The sequence below is a fragment of the Brachyhypopomus gauderio genome, chromosome 19 (assembly GCF_052324685.1).
Source record: "Brachyhypopomus gauderio isolate BG-103 chromosome 19, BGAUD_0.2, whole genome shotgun sequence".
Classification (NCBI taxonomy): Eukaryota; Metazoa; Chordata; class Actinopteri; order Gymnotiformes; family Hypopomidae; genus Brachyhypopomus; species Brachyhypopomus gauderio.
The window spans coordinates 4,728,357-4,745,882 of NC_135229.1; the positions used below are offsets into that span (position 1 = coordinate 4,728,357).

A 17,526-nucleotide genomic window follows, 5' to 3' on the forward strand; every position below is an offset into this window, starting at 1 on the left:
CTGTCAGACGTTCCAGGGGGTGGGCTACGTCACAGGGTACGGAGCGTCACGTGCCGCCCACGCGCGCTGCGCTCTGCCAAGCTCTCCCTCCCCATCGCCGGCGGGCTTTGTGTGGACTACATAAAAGACCCCATTCAGTCGTCAGTCAGCGTGGTTCTGATGGACACCGTGACAATACGGGGTCCATAATGTTAAGAAATGCCACGTTTGCAAATTCTGTCCAAACAGAATGGATTTGCAGCGCGTAGGTTTGGCCACTTTACTTTCCCGTGTTCTCAGATGTTTGCATATGTTAAGAAACATCATTTATAATAATGAAAGAAAAAAAAAACATTGTGCCAAAGTGGCACCTGATTTATGACCTGCTCCCTTCTCCCCTGCACAGAGGCCCAAATTGCTCCATGCTCCTTATATTCATGCACTACAGAGGGTATAAAGTAAGGGCTAGTCGGGAGACATCTGGGATACAGCCGGAAGCATGTTCGCATGGACAAAAATTAATCCTAGGTCTGCACTTAGTCCATGGAGTTTGACACATTACAGTCACGGGTCAGGTGTGTTATCTGTCCGTCAGTACGAGAGTGAGAGAGACTCGCGAGGTCTGGAGTTGAGCAGGAATGAGTCAATCGGGACTCCGGCTTTTCCGGACGCAGTGTTGCGTGGGAAGAGTCGGACTGCCCTTATCCCCTCAGACACCCCCTCTCGCACAACCGCATCGACCCGAGGCGTCAGTTACACTTGGCCGGACGCATCAGACACAGCTCTGTGGTGGCGGGAGAGCGTTTTTGGTCTGCAGCTTGCTGCGAACGACGGCTCATCTAGAGCACTTTGCCTCTGGGCGGCGCAGCGTGAGGAAGTTGCTTTTGCAGGAGAGAATACGGAGCCTGAAGGTGGGACTGGCCAAGGAACTGTAGAAAAACATTGATATGCAGTGAAACTTTTCTGCATTGTTCAAAGGAGCCACATACTCTGTTCTTGTGTCTGTTGTTATGTTTGACACGGAGTATTTCAAACAAAGGGTCCCCTTGGGATTCATATGCATAATGAATTGCTCAACCAGTGAGTGCCTGCTCTTTCATATGTTGGCAGTGTGAGTGCAGTGCATGGAATTGTGGGAAGTTTTAGAGGGTAAACATGAATGTCTGTCATCAAGGCCTGGAAGCCCATGGAAAGATGCAATCACCAGGCCAAGGGGAAGGGCATAGCTGTGTGTGTGTGTGTGTGTGTGTGTGTGTGTGTGTGTGTGTGTGTGTGTGTGTGTGTGTGTGTGTGTGTAGGGTGCACATCAAAACCCATCAGTCAAACCCAGCCTGAATCCCACTGGTGCCACTCAGGACATGTCATCCCCTCCGGGAGCTTCCTGCCATGGTGACAGTGCCCTGCATCCATGGCCAACAACCACAGTTTATCATTCCATGTTCATTAAATCATTTATACATCATATCTGATTATTTTAACTTTACTCTCATATTATTTCACTGTTTCCTCTCGTTAGAAGCTGCGGGTCCGTCAGAGGAACTATTCCCAAATATTCCACCATGTAGGTCAAACAGGTCGTTTCAAGGGAGGCATGCAACGCATTGTCTATCCAAGCGATCAAATGATAATAAACATTTTCGTACAAAAACATCTAACTGCAGTTTGTTATGATTTTTTGCATGATTTTATTTTTGGGTGAATGACAAAATGAAAAACACCTCAGTGTTCATTGTTGTTGTTTATTGCAACATACTGCTCAAATGTTTACTGTATTTGTTTTATCAATGTTACATGTACAGTTCTATATATTTGGTTACTGTAGGCTTTATACCTACAGTAATACCTTACAGCTATAGCTTAGATTTATTTTTATCAAGCTAGCTCCTCCTCTGCATGCAAGATAAAGAAATAAACAATGACTTACATCCCTATTGGACACGCAAACTTCACCTGACCCCTCCCCTATGGCTGAGAAAACGAACCATAATCTTCATCCCTAATGGACACGCCCACTTTCCTTCCTCTTCCCCTCCCAAGTCCCTCCCCTTACACGTGTGTGGTCTTACACACACCAATACATTTATGTACAAAGTACAAACATGAGATACACATGGTGTATATATATACAGTAAATATAAATACAGTATATATTCAACAGTGTATTCAGAATAACCAGAATAGAATATTCAGAATGCATATGTCATGGCCATCTGTATGTATCCCTCTAAAGTAATTACACACATCTTAGGTTTTTTTTTTTCTTTTGTCTGTTCCTGTTTAAAATACATTTTGTGAAGACTGGGAAATTAAGAAATGTGAACTACAGTAGGTATGGTAGGTGTGGTCAGATATCTTGCTAATTAGCTTCAAACAGACAGTGCTGAGACCAAGAATTCCAAATTGTGGGTGGGTGGGTGAATTACACAGCGATCCGGAACAGATGTAATAAGATTGCAGTGACAGCAGTATTCATTAATGTTCAACTACTGAAAACCGTATCAGCACTATTCAACAACATCCTCAAAATGAGGAAGCAGAAAAAAACTTAATATGGTTGTTTGAGCATATCTGATCCACATTCTGATGTAGCACAATACATCTGCACTTTGCTATTTCTTTGTAAACAGTAAAATACATTAGTGTGCCACAACTGGGTAGTGAAATATTGTTTGGTAGATTTAAATCCGCACTCGGTGAACTTGACTTTTCTCTAATGGTTTGGTATTAAAGTAACCTCACATAACTTCAAAAATGTTCTCTGATCATATTTAAGATCATATTTTGTAGTCCAGTATTTTCCGGTCCTAATTCATGGGGACCACCAACAGGATTTTAGTCTTTTATCTGTTCTCAGCCTGCCTGACTCAGTACGTCTGTAAATAATTCAAAATGGGTGTGTGAGAGAAGAAAACAGCAAAGAGGTGTGGAGAAAGCACTCGGTTCTGGGAAACACTACTGAAGACCAGTGGGGACCCAACTTCCTAAAGGGTCCAGGACCCCAAATGTAACACAGCTGATTAACTCGAAGATTATCAAATCATATTAAGATGGTCATTATTTTGGTTAAGTACAGTGGACTGGAGTTGCAACCAAACACTAGCATCTGATAAATCAAACTCCACATTTCACACTAATCAGTTGACTGCACTAATTGCAAATATGCAAATTTTTATAATTAAGTATAGACATTTGATAGCTGCATCAGCACATGTCTGATTGCTTGTTTGTAAATCCGATTTTGTTCGAAAGGTGTTCAAAAGTCTTGCTCTGTGTTTTGTGCCTAGATTGCGGTGTCTGGTGAAGCAACTCGAGAGGGGAGAAGCTTCTCTTGTTGACCTGAAGAAGAACCTTGAATATGCAGCATCAGTGCTTGAGTCTGTATATATCGAAGAGACAAGGTAAGGTGTCAGCTTTCTTTATTCTCATTGGTTTATTTCAAGTTTGTACTTTTAACAGCGAGAGCTGTTACTAAAACTGCCCTTGCTTACAAAAAGACATCCCAGTTTCAGGTTATATTCAAGTATAAACTAAGTAGGAAAGATCTTTAATGTTTTAAACCACAGGAAAGATTTTAATTGGCAGTTGTATCAACTGTAGGAGGAACTTCATGTCCCATAATTCATTGCCATTGGAGTTTTAATGAATAGCACTCACGGCTCAGTGTCGGTGAAGTCTTATTCAATGAACAGGGTTATTGGAAAAAGGACACCTATTCACCATATGAGAGGGATGCAGCAAACTTTTAAACAAATGTGCTTTTGATAGTTGTACTTTGAATAGTTCAAGTCATTGCTATTCATGTTGCACTTTTTCAATCCGTCTCATTTCATTATGTCCAAAGTATGAGGCGGGGATTCGATTACCCCTGGAAGCGCGCTGATCTTCCCAGACTCTTTACCAATGTCTCATCTTCTCTGCGAGCTCTCCGCTGCGCTTAAGCAAAGTCAAGGAAAAGAGGACAGCCTACATTCTTTTGAAAACTCAGACATGAGCTAAGGACTCCCCATCAGTCCGACGTTCACCAGCAGAACATTCTTCATGTGCTCCCATTGGGTTTCCGGATTATATTTACTGTCTGTCATTCTGCACTGGAACCCACACACACCCGAGACGTGATGAACGACCAAACGTGGACGGTGCCATTTACCAGGAGCAGGCCAGACTGCTCTCAGATCAGCATCCAAGTGCGATTTCTAAAAAGGACCATTCACTAGCACTAATGGTGGCTGGATAAAGATGGCTATATATTGAGAACTGGCGACATAAGTTGAAATGGCATTTTAAAGGGAGTTCAGAAAGCATTAGGAGGTTGTAACAAATCACTTGTTATCATTACGTGGATGTCACTGGCTAGCATTTATCATCACAATACTTGCAAAACACCACGTCGAATTTCTAACACAACTCATCAAAAGTCTGCTACTTCGCACTTTTCCCGCCAGATTCATAAAAATTCTGAACAGCCAGCCTGATTGCGTTTGACGGCTTGATGTTGTCTCACTCCTTGTCTCTTTAAAGCAGGCTTTGCCAACCCAGAGTCCTCGGGGACACTCAGGACCACATTGTTGTTCTCTTTCTGCTCCCTGCACGACTACGCTATGTTCCGTGTTGGTGACTGGTCGTGATGCTGCCTGTCGGCCTCCCCGAGGACTGGTTTGGGAAACACTGCTTCAGAGGACACGTTTTCAAATGTCTCCGGGATGACGTGCTTTTTCTCGCTCGGTTCACAACACGCAGAGCCGACTGCGGCTTCTGAATATCTCTGGAGAACGTCTGACTCTGGAACAGGTGTCTGTTAAATGCCTGGCGGGTTCTAATAACCGATTTTCCGATAATCAGGAAACACAGCGAGAGGTGGAACAGTCACCCAAGCTTGCCCACTGTTCCTGCAGCTCGAAAAGAGATTACCAGCCAGTGTCGATGATGTTTTCGATTGTACGCTTATGATTTAGTAGTGCGGTATGCCCTGCCATCCATTTTAGCAGCCTAGTAATGGTGCAGTCAGTGGCTCTGTCAAGTACTGTAGACATGAGGTGATAGACAGGCCAGGAAAGACTGGAATATCTTATTTGGGATAGCTCCCTTTCAGCTAGCACACGTGAAATCGTTTGGAAGTTTACAAGACGGGTTGTAAATGGCTATCTGCTCCAAATGAAGAAATCCACACATTAACATAATGACTATGATAGGTGAGGTGAGGTCAGTCTGGGAGCCTGACACAACCTCCGACCCCGTTCAGATGTCGTTAGACACGGTCTTAACAGTGTGCAGCTAATTATTATGGCAGGATTTAAAAAGGATGACAGTTGCTTACTGTGGGCTAATTCCATTTGTCTTTTCACCCTTCTGTCTCTCTATCTCTCTTTCTCTCTCTCTCTCTCTCTCTCTCTCTCTTGCTCTCAGGCGGTTGGTGGACACAGAGGATGAGCTCAGCGACATCCAGTCTGACTCGGTGCCGTCGGAGGTGCGCGACTGGCTGGCCTCCACCTTCACGCGCCAGATGGGGTTGATGCTGCGTCGGACGGAGGAGAAGCCACGCTTCCGCAGCATCGTACACGCCGTGCAGGCCGGGATATTCGTGGAGAGGTGCGGCGCTCCGCCCGAGTACTTTCTCCACGGCTGTTGGGTTCCACACGTGCTTGAGTAGAACAGAAAACTCAGAATTAAAACCTAAAATAAATATATATATATTATTTTGACATTGTAAGGAGTCCATGATGACCCTTTCACCATCGGCCTTTCCAGTAGTGCCTCTAAACCATTTCTTAGCTACGAATTTTGCTCTTAACAGTGAATAGACTACTTTGCCAGTCTGTGTGCTGGGACAGTGAGTGAGATAATGTGCAGGTCTTTGAGCTTGGACAGTGTGTCAGCTAGTCTGCAGGTCTACATGCTGTTACAGTGACTCAGTTTGTAGGTCTACATGCTGGGACAACGACTCGGTTAGTTTGCATGTCTCCGTGCTGGGACAGTGACTCAACTAGTATCGTAGGTCTATATCATTTTTTTTCTTCCCTCATTTCATACTTTCTCTCAAACACACACACACACACTCTTTGAGTGTCCTATAAATACACAGTGACAGTGGTGGCCAGGTCTCAATTGAGCAGTCTTGTGGTCTTTTGCATCAGGCAGGGAGGAGTGTGAGCTGTCCTGAGACGCCTTCCAGAGAGATGCTTTTGTAAAGGAACGTTCAATCTCCTGGTGTTCATAAGCTCTGCTGTTGAAATCTCATTATAAATCTGGGCCTGCCAGTGAAGTAGATGGCGTGTGCGCCGTAGATAAATCACCCTGTGCTTAACAGGCATGCGTACAATTACTTTGCAGGAGACAAATCTGTGCCCCCCCCACCCCACTCCCCTCTTTCTGGATGATATTGTAAGAGACAGTATCGTTTCATTGTGTCCCCTAATGGATTCTATACTGTCCTGCATAATCGAATTGTGATGACAAAGCCCAGAAGTACTTAAGAGGAATACATCCAGAGCAGGGGGGGCTGTGCCAGTGTCCCCCGGACGGCGTGCAGAATGCGCAATCGGGCCATTTCTGGGCCAGATCCGCCTCTCTCGGGTCGGGCGGCATCGTGGTTCCGAAATGTGTGTGTGTGTTTGGGGGGGGGGGGGGGGGGGGGGAATGTAGTGTTTGCTAGGTGTCAGGATAGATTTATTTTTTCAGGCTACCTGGCACTCAGCTGATGGTATTTCATCTACTCCATGTAGAATGTACCGGCGTACGTCCAACATGGTGGGACTGAGTTACCCTGCGTCTGTCATCACTGTTCTGAAGGTGAGGGACACACACACAGACACACACACACACACACACACCCTCTCTCATGCTCGCTGATCTTTACGTGGGGACTCATTTCGCTTGCAGCACATAGATAAATGGACTTTTGACGTCTTCGCCCTGAATGATGCGAGTGGGGACCATGCCCTGAAGTTCATCTTCTACGAGCTCCTCACCAGATATGACATCATCAGCCGATTCAAGGTAAATACACCCCCCCACCCCCCCCTCACCATGTTCTCTATCCCAGCCCAGCTGTGGTGCTGTGGGCCATAGCCTTCGGTCTTGCTCTCTGGTGCCCCCTGGTGGCCGGAGATGTGAATGTGGTCTCCTTTCTGTGTCAGGTCCCCATCTCAGCCCTGGTGTCCTTCGTAGAGGCTCTGGAAGTTGGCTACAGCAAACATAAAAACCCGTACCACAATCTCATCCACGCCGCCGACGTCACGCAAACCGTACACTACCTACTCCTCAAGACCGGCATGGTTGTAGGTTTTTACACACACACACACACACACACACACACACACACACACACACACACACACACACACACACACACACACACACAAATACCAGCCCATAAGTTTATATTGTAGTGTGTTTTTTTTTTTTTTTTACATTAACAGGTAGCATTTGTCAACTGTGGGTTCCATGGTCCTCTTCCAGGGCTGGCCTTGAACCACAAAACTACAACTGAACAACAAAACTACAACTATTGTTGTGATGCCAAATTATGTGACAGTTTCTGTGATAAATAAATAAGAATACAGCTTAAAATGAACATTTTCTAAAATGAAATCCATTCAATAAACAGCAGATCAGTGTGTGGTTTCTTTTGTTCTCAAATTCAACACACTTGATCCCCAGGAATAATTTAATAAACTCTACACTTCCTTCCTGACCCATTGCAGTTATCACCGTTAACGTCTTGCTCCCCCTACTGGGGAATAGTGGTATGGCATGCTGGAGCAAGGGGGACTGCCCCATCTCTCTGTGCATTTGAGCCAGTTAATCACTTTGCTGTTTGCATGCGCCAGAATGGCGGGTGCGAGTGATTTGTCTTTTGAACGATTGTTGCTATTATTTCTTAACAGGATATGCAAGCCATCCATCACCCCATTTAATTAAGTTTCTGCACACACACCCAATTAATACATGCACACACACATACAAACACTTCAGATGATGTATTTTGTCTGATTAATCCCAGAATTTGGGATTATTATTAGTATTACTGTTATTATTATTATTATTATTATTATTATTATTATTTAAATATAATGGCTCAACACATTTTTAACATGGCGGAGATAATTATTATTATTTCAGTATAATGGCTCAGCACGATTTTAACATGGTGGAGATAACATGGTGGAAGAATGTGTCTCTGACCGACAGGCTCAAAGTGGCTTGTTGTGAAGTGTTCATGTGAACCCATGAGAGGACATGTTGGTTCTCTACTAGTTAGAACGATGAATAAACGATGATAAAGCTGCCAGTCCCAGCAGCGTCCACACACTCTGAACAAACCCACCACCCAGTTTATCATTTGTGGTGTCTTTGGTTGCATCTTCTACACATTTTCGTGCTCTCTGTTTTGTTTGGGTGTAATTTAGTGTCACTTTGTTATTTTCTGATCTATCTCCTTGTTTCTCTCACCCATCCTCCTCTCTCCTGTCCTCTCATCTCTCCTCTCCTCTCTCCTTTCCTCTCCTCTTCTCTCAGCACTGGTTAACCGAGCTGGAGATTTTCGCTATGATCTTTGCCGCCGCGGTGCACGACTACGAGCACACGGGGACCACAAACAACTTCCACATCCAGACCAGGTGAACCCCCTTGCGCCTCAGGACCCGGAGGCAGGCAGCCGTCTATCCGCGTGCCTGTCCGGAACGCCGGCCCCCGCCTCGCCCGGAGCCTGCAGGCAGACCAGCACACTGCGAGCAGAATTAATGACGCTCGGCTGACCCGGCGGACGGGAAATATGGAGGGGGGAGACACATTTAACACGCCTTTTCAATAACTGACCAGAGGCAACCTTCACTTTATTGCAGAACGTGTACTGAATAGAAAGGATAGCAGCATGAGTGTGGGCTTTTACAGTCTTTCTTCAAACCTTGTAATTTTAACAAGAGATTTTAATGGCTTCCATGACTAAGATATCATAACCCAAAACGATTAAGCCCATCCCTGCCCTCAATAAGAATTGTCTAATATTTCATACAAGCAGGCTTGATTGAATATGCGGCCATCAGGCCATAAAACGCCCAGGAGGTCACGCAGGGTCACGGATGGTGACCCCTGACCCCCTATGTCTCTGCCGCCCAGGTCGGACACGGCCATCCTGTACAACGACCGCTCGGTCCTGGAGAGTCACCACGTGAGCGCGGCGTATCGCCTCCTTCAGGACGACGACGAGATGAACATCCTTTACAACCTCTCCAAAGATGACTGGAGGTCTGCCGCTTTCATCGTCGATTCTTACACGCGGAGCTTGTAAACTTTTTACGCCTGGCTTGTAAACTCGCTCACTCACTCGCATTTAGCTGGATGGCGACTTTCCACTAGGTGGCGCTGTCGGCAGTGTAATAGCAGGACTGTTTAATAGTGGCGCGTCACATCGGTGACCCTGTGGGCCAACTAACCTACACCAGAAAAGCACTCGCAGTGGGGACCAAGTATTTTGTCTGCAGTTTAGACCAAGACTAGGCTTAATCAGTGTTGGATATGTCCTTCGGTGTGTCACTCCGTCATGCTCTTTGGTCATTGGTCAAAAATAACAGCCCGCCCACTTTTTGCTTGTGGAGCTTATCAACTCGTGTGGTTGCCACCGGACCCCATGTACACAACGTTTGCATTGTTTGAGCGGAGAAGAGAGGTGGCGTCTTGGCTTTTGAATGTGGTTAAGATTGAGTCTCACAACCTGCTGGGTGTTTTCTCAGGGAGTTCAGAGCTCTGGTGGTGGAGATGGTGCTGGCCACAGACATGTCTTGCCACTTCCAGCAGGTCAAAACCATGAAGAACTTCCTGCAGCAACCCGAGGGGTGAGGAGCCATTATTTCTCTTCTCTTCTTTGTAACTTTGTGATTTGACTTTCTAAACTCGACCAGAAAATGATTATAGTGAAAAAAATCTCTCACAGAACACGGTTGAAATGCTAAATGGAATGAAAATAAGTAATAGAGTCGCAAGAACGGGAACATTACAAGAACTAATAAATTGTCAAAGGTGTGAAATGAGAAAAGCCAAAGGCCATAACACAGAGACTGCTAACAAATAGCAGATGTCGTTCCAGGTGGAAGGAATGCGCTTTCTTGGGTTTCCAATGACCTGTCAGAAATCAGACTTTATCTGATTACAAATATGTTCTGGCAGAAGCCGTACTGTAAAGCGTTTGATGGCCCGTGTGTCGTTTTTGCGTTCGCAGGGTTGATAAACCCAAGGCGCTCTCTCTGGTGTTGCACACCGCCGATATCAGCCACCCAGCCAAGAACTGGGACCTACATCATCGCTGGACTACCTCCTTACTGGAGGAGTTCTTCAGACAGGTGTGTGGAGATCTTGTATATATCGGTGTGCAAGTGTGTGTGTGTGTGTGTGTGTGTGTGTGTAACACACACACATGCAAGCTTGTGTGCTAATGCAAGTAAAAGCGCAAATCAAAAGATAATCCAGCTCTTTGCAGTTAATCCAGAATATCCTCTCAATCTTCTGCTTATTCCCGATACTATCCTGATCCAATGGGCTGGGCACATGTCCACAGATTATTCTAGTCCCAGAGTCCCATCCAAATGTTTTTCTGCCCATATGGGCACAGGCCTGCATGGGAAACGCTGCTTCATGGGGGCCAAATCAGAGAAGGGGGCTCTGGTTCACCAACCCTCTACAGATTACACGGTGCCTGCTCCCCTCGTGAGCATGCAGCAGTCTGCGCAGCACACGGTACCAGCAAACGGATCTGCGAACACATACTCGTGCAATTAGTGCACCTCCACACTGAGTCCCAGCTGCGTTTTGTCCTGAAGTGCTCAAAAGTGTCACAACCGCAAAGCGTTAAGCCTAGTGTTCGACTAGCTCCAAATCCATTTGTGTTGCGGTGCAAAAAAAGTGCCAGACGCTGGTAGAGTGTTGTTTCGAGAGCCGTGTGCTCGTGACAGCTCGGCAGAGGCGAGAGAGAGTCAGAGGTGCGGCTTGCGTTAGCTCAGCGCCCGAAGCGTGTTTATGTTCTACCAACTCTCTGCCCTGCGGTGAGAGTGAAACTGCCCTGACCTCTCGCGTCAAACCCCCCCCCCCCCCCCCCGCCCGGCCATCTGCAGAGAGACGCGTGTCCGAAAGCGGCCGCAGGGGTGTGAGTGTGTGTGAGGAAACGAGGTGGTTTGTGGGCACGTGCACTGCCCCCCCCCGTTCCCTCTGCCCGTCATGCTAAACACAGCATAATGGCGCCAGCTTAAGCCTACAAACCAGATTAAAAACAACACCTGCTTTTTAAAAAAATACCATTTTGTCCCAGCCTGCACTTAACAAACCAGACAGGTGTTGGAATGAACAAAACAACAGCGCAGAACGGTTTGAGGTTTCCTTCCAGTGAGGTGTGTTTAAGTGTGGCACTATAATTACAACACAAGTCCTTCTGGCATTTACAGAGACCTTTCAGTATAATTTGAGGATGTACCGGCATAATGTCATAAGTTCATTTTGTTGTGATTAACCACTAAGTTAATTCATACAAACAAACGCCAACATGATCTTATAGGTTGTGGTAAGATGCGTGAGCATGGCCTGTAGTGTGTTATGAGCACCTCACAGTGTGTGTACCACGGTGTTACACAGTCCTACTGCAGAAGTCACCTGTTTGCTTGAATCTGTTTGTTTCCAGGGTGACAAGGAGGCGGAGCTAGGACTACCTTTCTCCCCACTGTGCGACCGCAAGTCCACCATGGTGCCCCAGTCTCAGATCGGTGTGTGGTATAATATACTGTTTTGTGTGTGACAGACAGGAAGCTGCAGTTTAGAACTGTAGTGTGGACTGAGTGTGTGTCTGGTGTCTCTGTGGTTGGTGTCACTGTGTCTGGTGTCTCTGTGTCCAGGGTTCATTGACTTCATCGTCGTTCCCACGTTCACCGTCCTCACGGACATGGTGGAGAGGGTCGTGACCCCGCTCATCGAAGAGGCGGCTCACTCGGGCCTGGCGGGCTTCCGCAGGTCAAGGTTAGGACCTTTGACCTTTACCCGAGAGAAGGGTGTTTTATACTGGATTATGTACGAATGTGACAGCCATGTTGCCATGCAGAGCTTTGCGTTCTTCAGCTGACGCACCCATAAATTGGCAATAATCCAGACACAAAAATGGACATATTCAGAGGTGTATTGCAGGTGGACACAAACAGAGAAAGAGAGGGAGACATAGAGACAGAGACAGAGAGGGAGACATAGAGAGAGACAGACAGAGACGGAGAGAGTGAGAGAGAAAGCTGGGGAGTGAGAGAGACAGTTGGGGAGACAGAGGGAGAGAGAGAGAGAGAGAGAGAGAGAGAGAGAGAGAGAGAGAGAGAGAGAGAGAGAGAGAGAGAGAGAGAGCTCTGTTTGTCTGCCTCCTGATGAAGTCGTAATGAAAACACCACAGCACTGTAACTCCACCCTAATACTCACACACCACAGCAGCTGTATCTCCACCCTAATACTCACACACCACAGCAGCTGTATCTCCACCCTAATACTCACACACCACAGCACTGTAACTCCACCCTAATACTCACACACCACAGCAGCTGTATCTCCACCCTAATACTCACACACCACAGCAGCTGTAACTCCACCCTAATACTCACACACCACAGCAGCTGTAACTCCACCCTAATACTCACACACCACATCAGCTGTATCTCCACCCTAATACTCACACACCACAGCAGCTTTAACTCCACCCTAATACTCACACACCACAGCAGCTGTAACTCCACCCTAATACTCACACACCACAGCAGCTTTAACTCCACCCTAATACTCACACACCACAGCAGCTGTAATTCCACCCCAATACTCACAGCACCACAGGGACTCACATGACCTCTGACCTCTTTGCCTCCAGCCTGAGCAGCATCCCGGCCGGTGAGAGCAAGCGTTCGAGCGTGAACAGCGCCAGCTCGGAGGCCAGCTGCTCCCTGCTGGCCGTGGACCTGAAGAACTTCAAGGCAATCTGGAACGAGCAGGTCTTCCAGAACCGCGAGAGGTGGAAGGCCCGTGCTGCCAAAGGTGCGCTAGGCCCGGTGCGGCTGGTTGTCATGTGACCTGGGTATGATTTCACTAACTGGCAACACAAGGTGGTTATGTGCTAAACTGTGGTGCCCGTCTGCCCCGTGACCAGAGTCTGAGGAGAAGGCCATGCGTGAGGCTGAGGAGAAGGTCCAGCAGGAGGGGTCGGCCCCGAGTACGGAGGCCCCAGCGGAACCGCAGCCAGGGCAGGCGGACCGGACCGGCGAGGGTGTGGAGGGGGGCGGGGAGGCGGCGACGGGCGGCCCCCGCGCTGAACGAGCCCAGCCCGGGGACGCCAGCGGCCGGCTACACAACGGTACGCCACTCCCGTCACGTACGGGCCCACCGCCGTCGAAACGCTCGAGGCCTGCTAGTCGTTAAGCGAGGTCGGGCAGTTCGATGTGGTCTACAGAGGCCAGATGTACGGCAGAACGTCCGATGGAAAATTCGCATCGACCCAGAGACCCCAGCCCTGTGGGGCCCTTGATGAATGTGTTGACTGTTGTCTGCTGCTGCCAAACAGGTTTTAGAGCAGGCCCTGTACTGACTACATGTTCCTGTCACAGTTCTGACATTCAGTTGTTATATACATGTGTCTGGTCAAAAACAGGCGAGGTATCGGAGGAGGTGGGATCACCGGGAACGGATGAGAACAGGGACAAAGCGTTCAGAGGTAACACACTTCACACAATCTCTCTCCCTCCCTGCAGCGAAACACTATCAAGCCTCCACTGGTATTACGAGTTGTTCTCATTTCCTGCAGGATACATTTCATCTAATTAGTAGCAAACCATAAATGCCCCTCTAAATTCAGCACCCTACAAAATGGAAGTATTAACTGTTAAATTGCTGTTTACGTTTATTAAACAGATTCCTTTTCTAACGCTTGCAGAGACTGAAGGGGACTAGCACGGGCTTCCTGCGGACTCCTCTCCCTCTCCAGCTGGTGAAAGGTCTGATCTGAAGCTCCACAGTGCCCCCTGCTGGACGCAGCCCGTGCTTACGCCGTTCGCTTTCTGGCATCTTTCCTTCGGGAAGGCCTCCGCTCGCCGTCCCTCTTCCGCGACTCCTGGCCAGATCTGTCCCTTCCCAGCGCTCCGGTGGGGAGTGTGTGGAGGGCCCCGGGCGCGACTGCTGGCTCGCTCTCTTTTACAGGATCCCGTCTGTCACTGGTGGCAGCAAGGACATTTCAAAGCAAGAAATTGGCAGCCTGCTTGTCATTTGGATTCCGTTTTTTTTTTCTTTGTTTGTGCGGGGGGGGATGGGGGAGCACTGTTGATAGAGCAAATAATATCTTCCTTTATACTGACCCCGGTTCTTTCTTTCGATCTTTTTCTTCTTCAATTCGTTCTTTCCCCCGTTATTTAGCTGGTGTCAGCACGTTTGTCGGAGGCAGTAGCTGACTCGGGCCTTTCTCGATTCTCCTAATGTCTTTGTTTTTATATCATTCATTATACACACTGTTTATTTCCTCATTTCCTGCCTCCTCAGCACCCACAAACACAAACACAGCGATTCCGTTTTGCCAGTCTGCCACTTATATATCGTGTGTCCCGTCACTAAACAACTGCTCAAGGAGACCGACTGAATGCATTTGAACATTCACATGCTGTACGTGAACTTATTTCGCAAAACTATCAAACGGCACAGTTCGCAAAAGATATAAACTGCGCCGCGCAGTTTTGGCTATGCACGAAGCCCTATTCGTTAGTGGCGCCGCCTAGTGGTGCAGCTCTGTTTTGTTCTATTTAAAAATGTCCTCCGTAGTGTCCTCAGCGTGACCTTGGTGTGACCTGACACTCACACCAAGGATGGCGCAGTGATCAGTACGGTGCTTGTTTCACAAAAAAAGGAAAAACAAAATAAAACAAAAAAATATATAGCACTAATAGCGGAAATACAACTGCCCAAACAAATGTATTTTATTGGTCACTGATGACACACCGCAATTTGGCTCGAGCTTTTTTTTATAAGCGAGCTCGTGGCAGGTTTCCCCGATCGAGCACGTGTCGGCCCTCAGTCTGCTCGGGACCCGGTGGATTTCTGCTGGTTGTGTGTCGCCTACAACGGTATGTTGTTTGCATTCACACGGTGTAACGCTCGTCTCACACTTCAGCTGTGCTGCCTATGCCTTTAAAATAATCCGAAGGACAATAGTAATCTCCACTCACACAATTTCACCGAGTTATTGGTAGCAACCGTAGACTGCAGTGTATTTTATTTGGACATGCGTATTTTCACCATACAACTGTGCGCTGTAGGCAATATCTACAACGTGATGAAGTCAGCTTCAGTTTTTCCATGTTATCAGAAGTATCTCTTATGTCTGCGTCTTCTGTCTTTCTGGTAGTGCTTCAATAACCCCGTCTCTCTTATTAGAATCAACAATATGCAGTTAAAAAAACGAACTTCAATGTTGTGTAGAAACCAGAAACATGACTAATGTACATGTGCGATATGAGGTCAGCTGTGGTTTCCTAGGTTCATTGTATGTAATTAATTTACAGCATTCGTTTTCCATGTGACCCAAATTAGCATATGTAAATAAATGTATAGTTTCAATAGTGAAACTTTTTTTGTATAATTCTGCTGAGCTGTAAAAACAATTACCTAATGTATGTGTATTTTTTTTTCCTTTTGGGAGTGAAGATAAATCTTAAAACACTTACTGTGGGTGATAAAAGTGAATATTGAAACAAAGTTTGTGTTTGATACGTGGATCAGGAGAGTATTTAAAGCTTATGATAACCATTCTTTGTGAGAATCAGTTTTCAGGTGTTGAAGTCAGTAACCATCTGAATCCATTTTCCAAAAAACATGTAAAGGAAAGTTTTATAAGAAATCTGGTTTGATCGTGGTGGCATGATCCTTTCAGTGCTATGGAAAATGCTCAAATTGACATTTACTGGAACAGTTTACTTCAGTTTGTTTTTGCTGTTGATTTTTATTCCCAAGATCAATATTTGTTATAAACGAAACGTTTGATGTGCTCTGTAAATACTAGTAATGTAAATCAATGTAATTGGACTGTGTCCACCAGGGGGTGCTAATGTAATAGCATCCACAGAAACCTTAAATCAAAACGACCTACTGTAATTATGGGCGCACTGTCATACAAACACTTCAGCAAATGCGGATTCCATAAAAATCAATGACACATTTTATTTGGACTGTACGTTTGTTTGTGTTTGTGGTCTGGTCAAAAGCTTCCAACACTGTAAATTCTGCCCACGCGGGACCATGCCAGATTCGTAAAGAGGGACAGGTGAATGTGTGAACATGCATTTAAATGAAGCTTTGAAGTGTCTGTGTGTATGTGTGTGTGTGTGTGTGTGTGTGTGTGTGTGTTTAAGTGTGTGCACGCACGCACGTGTGTGTTCGTGCAAGCTGATAGTGTGCAATTCTTTATTCCTTATTCACGTTGCCACTGTGAAGTGTGGAATTTGGGTGTCTCTGTAATGGGACAGAGAGAAAATGAAAGAGAGAGAGAGAGAGAGAGAGAGAGAGAGAGAGAGAGAGAGAGAGAGATTGCTTCCACTGCGCTATGTGACTGTACAGCCGTCATCGACAATAAACATGACCTCAAAGGGCTCAGAAAAAAAGCGTCCATCTTCCTTCCTGTGTGTGTGTGTGTGTGTGTGTGTGTGTGTGTGTGTGTGTGTGTGTGTGTGTGTGTGTGTGTGTGTGTGTGTGTACCACAGGGAAATAGAATGGGGACCATCGAGATCAAGAGGAAACGCGTTGCTACTCAGCGTGTTTCAGGAAAACGATATTAAATTAATTATTTAATTAACTAATTAAAGCACGCTGGTTTAAATGATATTAAAAAGGATATTATAGCCACAAAGGATAACAATTTACCTATGATACGCAGCAGAGTCACAAACCTCTCCACTAGATGGCACTATCATTGTGACTCAAAAGGACTAGGTTGCGTCTTTTTGAGTGTGTGTGTGTGTTTGTGTGTTTTGTATTTGCATATTTCTGTAGGGTTTGATGGAATTGCTTAATGGTTGTGTTTATCACATTGAGAGACTTTCTTAACAGCAGGCAAGCGGTTATTTAATTATCTAGCAGCTGTTGCACTGTGTAGCTTTCCCCTCTTTTCACAAAAAAACTTGCAACCGTGTCACTCTCCACACGCTAACTACAGAGGAGTAGAAACTCCAGCCGCGGTGCACCCAGAGTTAGGAGCGATCGCGCTGTGGACTAGTTCAAAAAATGTATTTTCAACTAAAATTCTTACTAACTTCAGTTTAAACACGTTGGAGATTCGCTTATATATTTGTGTGTGTTTGTGTGTGTGTGGGGGGGGGGGGGTGTATGTATATGCCTGCGTGTGTATGCGTGTGAGAGAGAGAGGTTTCAACAGTATTCACAGTATTCGCGCTTTGGATTTAAACATCTCTACATAATAACATTATATAATGAACAATACCCAAAGTAACATTTGCCTACCGAAATGTTCACCTTTCTTCGTCGCAGTTACACACAAACAAAAACGTTTGC

The 17,526-nt window shown here is 46.3% G+C and overlaps 1 protein-coding gene across 1 annotated transcript in view; it reads left to right on the plus strand.

Annotated features, from left to right (window-relative positions):
• pde1cb (phosphodiesterase 1C, calmodulin-dependent b) overlaps window positions 1–15,587 on the plus strand; it is a 57,729-nt gene extending 42,142 nt beyond the window's left edge. The window contains 15 exon segments of the mRNA XM_076980947.1: window positions 3,264–3,377; window positions 5,383–5,565; window positions 6,699–6,765; window positions 6,856–6,972; window positions 7,113–7,253; window positions 8,494–8,594; window positions 9,094–9,222; window positions 9,708–9,809; window positions 10,193–10,313; window positions 11,642–11,723; window positions 11,853–11,973; window positions 12,854–13,017; window positions 13,130–13,333; window positions 13,628–13,690; window positions 13,910–15,587. Of these exon segments, the coding sequence (XP_076837062.1) occupies window positions 3,264–3,377; window positions 5,383–5,565; window positions 6,699–6,765; window positions 6,856–6,972; window positions 7,113–7,253; window positions 8,494–8,594; window positions 9,094–9,222; window positions 9,708–9,809; window positions 10,193–10,313; window positions 11,642–11,723; window positions 11,853–11,973; window positions 12,854–13,017; window positions 13,130–13,333; window positions 13,628–13,690; window positions 13,910–13,926 (1,726 nt within the window). The 3' untranslated portion in view covers window positions 13,927–15,587.
• The last annotated feature ends 1,939 nt before the right edge of the window (window positions 15,588–17,526 follow it).